The sequence below is a fragment of the Nymphaea colorata genome, chromosome 4 (assembly GCF_008831285.2).
Source record: "Nymphaea colorata isolate Beijing-Zhang1983 chromosome 4, ASM883128v2, whole genome shotgun sequence".
Taxonomy (NCBI): Eukaryota; Viridiplantae; Streptophyta; class Magnoliopsida; order Nymphaeales; family Nymphaeaceae; genus Nymphaea; species Nymphaea colorata.
The window spans coordinates 18,938,806-18,947,769 of NC_045141.1; the positions used below are offsets into that span (position 1 = coordinate 18,938,806).

At 36.5% G+C, this 8,964-nt stretch overlaps 1 protein-coding gene across 1 annotated transcript; it reads left to right on the forward strand.

Annotated features, from left to right (window-relative positions):
• The first annotated feature begins 1,928 nt into the window (after positions 1-1,928).
• On the forward strand, positions 1,929-8,245 carry LOC116252111 (phosphomannomutase). Its single transcript, XM_031626182.2, has 12 exons — positions 1,929-2,083; positions 2,955-3,034; positions 4,745-4,789; positions 4,862-4,928; positions 5,728-5,804; positions 6,036-6,071; positions 6,152-6,207; positions 6,462-6,561; positions 6,862-6,957; positions 7,050-7,139; positions 7,748-7,799; positions 7,941-8,245. The coding sequence occupies exons 2-12, from the start codon at positions 2,966-2,968 to the stop codon at positions 7,994-7,996; spliced, it is 744 nt and encodes a 247-aa protein (XP_031482042.1). The 5' UTR covers positions 1,929-2,083; positions 2,955-2,965; the 3' UTR covers positions 7,997-8,245.
• Positions 8,246-8,964: the final 719 nt, after the last annotated feature.

Sequence of the window (8,964 nt, forward strand, 5' to 3'; positions counted from 1 at the left end):
AATTCTTAATTTTTTTTTATATTTGAAGCCAAAACTGTTAGGAAGTAAATTGGGATCTACCAAACCAAGGGTCCAAGCTCAAGAGTGGGTCGAGTGTTATACAATGTCCAATATTCACTTTATTCAATTTAGATTAATCAAATTAGATTTAATCTATAAAAAAAAAAACATAAAATGCTCATATAAGAACGACAGAGATACAATGAGTCCTCTAAGTTAATTGCCATCGGATATAATTTGCATTTACTATATACTGTGTTTTACAATAGCCTTCAAAAACTTAGGCCTTGGGAGATAATACCATGTCCATCGTGTGCTCCCACCTAAAATTAGGCATCACTCAACTATGATTATTTTACATTAAAATATGTGTACTCTAAGCATCTGACTCGTTCAATCATGGCAACAGTTCTTAACCTGAAAACCATCAAATTTGATTGCCGGTTTTCTTAAACCCGCCTTTGATAAACTCAACTGTCATTTATATCACAATTTATAATATAAAGAAATAATACTCTATAAAAACCGAACTGATTCTCGGACTCTCAAAAGTCCACCAGCCCAACTAACTATTTCGAGCATTCTAGTTTGTCCTTGGTTCCATGTTTCTAAGCACTGTTTTAAAGGACCAGCACTGTTACGTGTCAATGGGGGCTCGCTAATGAGGGGGTTACTTCCACTTGCTGCATGCAAAGATCCAAGGTTCAGAAACTTATGTTCTACTTTTGCTGCACCTCTAACTTAATGTTTTTGAGGAATTACAAAAAGATTCAAATAATTTAAAAATTAGAAGAAAAGTGAAAAAAAAAAACAAAAACCGCATTTTTAAGTCAATCCCTAAAAGATTTTGCCTTTTTTTTCATACAACACTAAAAGGAGAATGCCCGTGAAATTTGTACCATTACATTTTTACATTTTGATTTCCAAATACGATTTTGTGAATTCAAACAGTTGTTTGTAATGTTTAATACACATTAAAATCGAGCAATTATTCATAGTAGATTTAAAAGTCAACTGGTTGGTCAGATTTTAAGTTTCCATTGGTGATTTCTGATCAATGAATGCAAAAAAAAAGAAAAAGAAAAGATAAAGTAGTTTCTTAACTTATGGTTTTTACTTGCCCCAACATAACACACACACACACATACATTTCCTTTAGTTCCTTTTCATCAAGCTTACCAGAGTTGACAATTACCCTTTCCAGAAGAGAAAGATTACACGCAAAATAGCTTTTCTTTATCTAATTTATTTTTCTTTTTTCTATGTGGCTTGTGAAGACGCAAAGCAGGTTATACGCTATTGTTCTTAACAAAGGACCATGCATTATGGATTGAAAATAATCAAAATACCTTTCATAGTAAAATGGAAAACTCAATGTTACAAGGGTAAAATTTTCTTATCATATAAAGTTATCAAATACCCTTATGATAAAAATGGCGACATGTCTTTTCATGTTAATGCTATAATATTAGGGGTAGAGCCAAAGTTTTTGATGAAAAAGGTCAAAATATAGTTTCAAAATTTTAATAGGAACTGAAGTATATTTTTAATATTTATTTTATGTATGGTAAATAATTTTTTTAAAAATTTACATTTGATTTTATTTTTAAAATTTTTTAAAGGGTGGTCAAGGCTCCTCCGCCCTTATAATATGGAAAGCACCTTCAAAAATTAAGGACAAGGCGAAAAGGGTATAAATAAAAAAATAAGCGTATAAAGTTATCAAAATGTCCTCTATGTTTAAACTGTGAGGACAGCATAAAATCATTCTCAAACTAATATCAGCGGTGGGACGGAATCTGTCATTATAAGGAGAGGTGGACTCGAACACGTAATATCAGGTAAAGAATAGGATCGTGGCGGAAGTTTCTCTCAAAAGCTTTCCCTTTTGTCCTTTTCATCCCTCTCCAGATATGCGCCCTCCTTCCTTCCCGGGCAATCTTTTATAAAGGCTTTCCTCGTCTCCTTCCTTCCCTCTCTTTCCGTGCCTTGCAACGGAGATAAGTAGCAAGTCAACAGCGAGATCTCCGAGGGAGAGATCTCGGATTCTCTCCTCTCCTTCCTTCATTTCACCGGAAAAGAGGTCAGCTCATTGTCATTTCTTTCCTTCTCACATTGTGATTTTTTCTTTTGTGACAAATTTTCGTTTGGGTTCTTCTTTTCTTGGAGCTGTGGGAGAGGATAGAATTGCTTCGCGGCGTTTCGTTTTTTTCCACCTGCCGCAATATACTGGGGAGCAAACAAACGTTCATTCGTTCTTGTTCCTGTCTTTTCTTTTGAAATCCTATTGACGAGATGCTAGTTTAGCGGATCCGCTTGCTGAAACCAAGCGAAAAGTGTGAAATCATTTCGCGATCAGATCTCCTCTGGTTTCTTTTCTGCCATGAAATTTCCTGTTTTCGAACTTGCATTTTCTTCCTGCAGGCAAACTATACTTTGCCAGCGGGGGAAACTAAAGTTCAGTCATGAGTGTCATGGATCTCTGTGAGTCGGTGAGCAAATTAACGTTGCTTTACCTCGGAAATCATTTTTAATGGACAAAAGTTGCAGCTGACAGAACCTGAAAGATTTATTCACAAAGGGAGGCATGTTTACGCTACAAATTAAGGGGATAAAAGTTCCGCCAAAATCAAGTGGATCCGAGACTATTTTCCCAGAACGAATGTCGCACCTCCAAGGGTGCGACTATCTTCGTGGCATTTTTGTTTTTGCACGTTAAGGGTTCATCTTTTTCAACACAGTAGGGTGCACTGTTCATCGGTGCCAGCATTTCGGCACAGAGGAACGCTCTGCACCAGAAACGCCATCGCCGGCGGCAGCTCCCCTGACTGATCCCTCCTCGCCCTCTCTTTCTGTGCCGCTATTATTTGGTCTCTCTCTCTCTCCCCCTCCCTCTCGGGGTTCCCATAGATAAATTTGCCTCGATACTTAAGCCATCTTACATACAAATGCAGAAAGTCTGGAGATGGCTGGTAGGAAGCCTGGTGTTATTGCTTTGTTTGATGTAGATGGAACACTTACAGCTCCACGAAAGGTACCTTTTCCTACTAACTTAGCTAATAGCAATAAGGAATAATCATTTTATTGATCCATCTCTAAGTTACAACCTTTTGTTAGCTTTCAGCAGACACAAAGCTTCAATTTTCTTTTTCCTTTTCTTTTGTTTGTTTACATGTCTATCTACTGTTGCATATGCAGACGTGTGCACGAGCATGTATGCACATGTAAGTGCATGTAGGAGCTTATATATAAAGCTACTGACTTGGAAAAAAGAACTTGTTTATGGCCAATTTTTGCTGCTTCAGAGAAGTTTGTGGTGTGCATGTCTGTGTGTCTGTGTACATACAAAAAAACTTGGACTAATCCTAGAGAAGCTTCCGGCTTTCATCTGACCATCCTTTTCAAGATGAGTTGAATGTAGCTGGCACGAAATGCAGAAATTTTTCCCATGTGACTAGGCATTATTGCGTTATCTATACTGGCATAGTTTACGGTGGCAATGGAGGTTGCAATACTACGATAGATTAAATGCCTATGAGCAAGTGTGTTCTGAAAAAACAAAATGGTCTATCTCCATTACTGAACTTCTTAGGATATAAAAATAATCTACATGTGCATATGCAGATGTGCACGAGCATATATGGACATTTAAGTGCATGTGCGGTTTTATGTATAGCTGCTTCAGAGGAGTTTGTGGTGTGCATATCTGTGGTGTCTATATATGTAGAGTCAAGTTTTGTTTTGAGAAAAAAAAAATTGGACGGATCCTAGAGCAGTTTCTGCCTTTCATCTTACCAGCTTTTTGAAGATGATTTCAATCTAATGGGCAGAAATGCAGAAAATTGTCCATGTGACTAGGCATTATTGTGTTATCTGTGTTGTCATAATTTATGTCATAGACTCATGATGAAAATGGTAGGTTGCAATACTACGGTAGATTAAATGCCTATGAGCAAGTGTTTTCTGAAAAAGCAAAACGGTCTCTCCCAATTAACGAACTTCTTAGGCGACAAAAATAATCTACATGTGCATATGCAGATGTTCACGAGCATGTAGGCACATGTAAATGCATGTATGATTTTATGTATAGACCTACTGACTTGGAAAAAATAACTTGTTTATGGTCTATTTTTACTGCTTCAGAGCAGTTTATGGCGTGTGTATAGATATATATATATATATATACAGTTAATTTTTGTTTTGAGAAAAAAATTTGGACTGATCCTGGAGAAGTTTCTGTCGTTAATCTTACCATATTTTTCAAGATGAGTTGAATCTAACTGGCATGAAATGCAGAAATTTTCCCATGTGACTAGGCATTATTTCATTATCTGTGTTGTCATAATTTATGTCATAGAACTCATAGAACTCATAGTGGCATTAGTATGTTGCAATACTATGATAGATTGAATGCCTATAAATCTCCATTACCGAACTTCTTAGGAGAATAATATAACAATAAAAACATAGTTTCATCTTAAATCTTTTGAAGCATGGGTTGATTGGTAGATGAGATGTGCATAGGAACATTGGAAGCAATTGTACCAGGAAGATATCTTGGTCCTTGTAGTGGTGAATTAGTGGTTTTTTTTTGGTCATGTGCAGTCTTTGAAAATTTTACTGGTTAGAATGGTGAATGAACACTGGGGTTCTATGATAACTTTGCTAGGAATCATGTTCAATTTATTTTTACTTTAAATGATAATAGTTGGAATATGACGCTATTATATAATTAAATATTCAGGTAGTAACACAAGAGATGCTAGAATTTATGCAGAAGCTCAAAGAGGTATATGACTTGTATTTTCTGGGTTGTGCTTTAAGCATTAGCTGTTCTGCAATTTAATAACTTCAAAAGCAGGTTGTAACTGTTGGTGTTGTTGGAGGGTCTGATCTTGTAAAAATATCGGAGCAACTCGGGAAGACAGGTATGTTTGTGCCTATCTAGTATTTAGCTTTATGTAGATGATGATTTGTTTGATAACTACATCACATTGTTAATCAGCCATGAAATGGGATAAAAATAAAGTATGAAAATGCTAATATACAATTTGCCCTCTGTTTTTATTTATATGTTATTTATATGCTGCATATGCTATGAAGTTGTTATCTGTTATTTCTGGTACATTCTTTGCAAAATTGAACCTCAGATGACAGCACAAATCAGCTTTGGTTGTCTCAGAGGTGGAGCCAAGAGTGGCTAGCAGGGAGCATGCAACCCCCCCTCCTGCTCCCAACCCAAATCTCATTTTTTGAGAACTAAATTTTACTGTTTAACATTTCTAAAGTTGTTAATTTTGCCCTGTAACAAATCTGGAAATTAAAAAGTGTCTCCTCTTACGAAAAAATGCCTGTTCCTGCCCCTGGCTCAACTTGCTTTGTAACCATTTAAATCTCAAAGAATTGATGAATCAACCACTCAGATGGACATTTGATGACCCTTGTATTCTACCTTTTCCTGTTCTATCTTTATTTTTCTCATCTCTGAAAACTTGAATATGTGTTTGGTGCCACGATATCCATTCTTGCATGGTAGTTCACCTCTAGCAGCAAGACCTCCCATCTATTTTTCTATGTTTTTTCCTTTAATTTGAGCAAGCAATTATCTGAACTTGGGACATTAACCAGATGGACCAGCTTTGTCATGCTTGTTACATTTATACTCAGATGCATATGGATGCTGGCCTAGACAACTAACCGCTGACAAGATGTTCATTTTGCTTGCAGTAATTACTGATTATGATTATGTTTTCTCTGAGAATGGTTTGGTTGCTTACAAAAGTGGCCAGCTGATTGGCACCCAGGTAAGTTTGCGGAGTCCACTGCAGTGAAAAATTACATCAACCTCTTTTCTTTATACTATCTGGGTTGGCTTTGGAAATAATTTGTTTGTCAGGCCATTTTGTTGCCATTGTAGGTCAAAGAACAGCTTCTTTTTAATATTTTTCTCCCGAATGGCATGTCATTGGTTCTTAAATATTCGCCAATATTTTTTATCAAGGGAAACAATTAGGTTAATATTCTCCATTTTGCAGAGCTTGAAATCATTTCTTGGAGAAGACAAGCTCAAGGTAATATCTCATGATTTTAGACTTATCAAGCACGAAAATCCTCCCAATGTTTACACAGTGGTTTGCTGTGACTTATGCAGGAATTTATCAACTTCACACTCCATTACATAGCTGACTTGGACATTCCAATCAAAAGGTACGTGCACATTAATTTATTTAACTTCTTTGCATCAATGGCCTATCAACAGCTAGTCAAATAGTGTCATTTAGCTGCTACTATCAACCAGGCCCCTTTTTTGATTTGGCAGTTCAATTTTAACTTGCTGCTAGAGGATTTACTTTGTTAGTTTGAAATTCTCCTTGTAGGTGGCTTTAGCTACCAAAGAATATTAGAACTGTGAGCGTGTATTTTTAGATCATTCAGATACTTTATGTCGGTGCATATTGCAGAGGAACCTTCATAGAGTTCAGAAGTGGAATGCTCAATGTTTCACCTATTGGGAGAAATTGTAGTCAAGAGGAAAGGGATGAATTTGAGAAGTTTGATAAGGTATGCTCTTCATTCTTCAGCATAGAGGATCTTCTTTAATCAGAGCGAGAAAAAAACCCTTAATTCATATGAAGCTTCTTCATGCACAACGGACCAAGTATCCCTGAGAAAATGGTGGCATACAGCAGCCACAATAATGTCATTGAACCTCCCTCCATGTGGAACATTTTGCCTGGGTTTATGGTACTTCTCTAAAAATGAAAAGGCAAACAAAATTTGGCATTTGGGATTATTCTTTCTTTATAATTTTATGTGTTCATGGAGACTCTTTTGAACTTATTCGTAATCTGATTCTTGCAGGTTCATAATATACGCTCAAAAATGGTTTCTGTTCTAAGAGATAAGTTTGCACATCTAAACCTTACATTTTCCATTGGTGGACAAATAAGTTTTGATGTAAGTTTCTTTCTTTTATGGATACTACCATGAAAATTATGAAGACTTATATAGAAAGAAGTCTTTTGACTTCAGAAATTTCTGTTGACTAGGTTTTTCCTCATGGTTGGGACAAAACATACTGTTTAAGTTATCTTGAAGGCTTCAAAGAAATACACTTCTTTGGGGATAAAACTTACAAGGTAAACCGAGTGATTAGTTTGTTATGAATGAATTTTTTTTTGCTTAGCTTCACTTTTTCATTATCCTAGGGTATATGTTTCATTCGTTTGTTCTAGTTCATGCTTTCAGGCACACTTGCATGTCCACACACACAGACACCTAGTGCTCCACAGGTATCCATGCAAAAGTTTTCATGTTCTTTCCTCTATGGAAGCCTTTGACATGTTCAAACTTCTGTGCGCTGCACTCTCCTGCTTTTGGCTGTTATTCTACTTCTTTGACCGGAGGAAGACCTACTTTTGTCCACCTTGTATGGATCCACTTTAGCTTTTCTTTTTCACTGGGAAACATGTAAATATCATTCTAGTATCATGGTAGCGAAAGTCTGCTTTCTAGACAAAAGGGCATTTACCTACCGCAAGAGCTTGTGTATGCGTGTGTGATGTCTTGCCCGGTGAGAATTCCCATTCTTCTCCCATGCTGCGGGAAAGCGGGAGCACGTGACCGTTTGTCCTTGCAATTGCAATGCTGCCTTTCTTCTTCTTCTTCTTCCTTTCCTTTTTTGAGATTGGCTGTTCAACATGATACGTGTAATATGCTGATTTGTTCAATTGAAACTGTTAAGCAGGGTGGGAACGATTATGAGATTTTTGAGTCAGAGCGCACGATAGGCCACACAGGTTTGTGTGTTGTGTGTGTGTCTATATATATATATATATATATATATATATATATATATATATATATAGAGAGAGAGAGAGAGAGAGAGCTTTTGAGAGAGTGAGAAATCCAGTTAATCTTCTCTTTTGCATGTTTTTCAGTGGTAAGCCCGGATGATACTGCTAAACAGTGCCGCAGCCTGTTTCTCAATCATTGATTTTGGAGTTGGACAGCGAAGCTCTTTTTTTTCTCCTCGAAAGTACTTAGGGTCGTAATAGTCCCGTTCTCGTTGGCAAAGAGCCTTGTAGGAGGATTTGTTTGAAATTTTATGTGATTTATTGTAATTTAATACAAGAGATCAAACACGTCTTTGATGATCATGACCTCTGCCACTGAAAAATACAATTGAGAAAAAAAATCAAGTCACAGTTGCCAGAGTATTCGCAAAAAGATGGAATTATATTGAGTTCTCTTGTCCAAACCAAAATGAGATGGGATTTTGACTCTTGATCTTGCTTTCATTAAATAGCTTTACGCTTAGGTACTCTTTTGCTACATGGGGACCACGATTTGTGTCGAACCATGTGGGTGGGATCCGTATAATTAAGAGCCTAGATTCTAAAATTCGTGCAATTTTTTTATTCTTTTACTAGGATAATAGCTTTATATAAAATGTTTATTATTTTGTAACATCACTGCCATTTATTTCGATTCATGCGTAAAAGGGACCAATTTCCTTTATAATTAAGTTTGGGTTTCTGAAATTCATGCTTTGACGATGGTAGAATTTATCATTTGTTAACTAATTTTTTATCTACTCCACCATGGTTTCTTGCTTGCTTCTTAATGATTGGCAATTAGTACTTAACAAGGATCACGTCCCTTCAAGAGGCCGCATGGACCTGGTTTCACTTGGACTAGGCACTATGTTGGCAGGATTAACTACACATTAAAGAAAACATAGTGAAAAATTTTGTCATGTTTCATCCTTCAGTAATCAGCATATACTGCGATGCAGTCCACATCTGCATGTTATTTAATAGACTGATAACAGTAACGTATTTTTATGAGTCATCTCTGTACACTCCCAATACCAACACTGAGGCCGCAAAGATGACCATGGACTAATCACCTCTTTACCAAAGGCGGGCTATCTGCAGGGAGGTGCAAACAATTAGCTTAAGA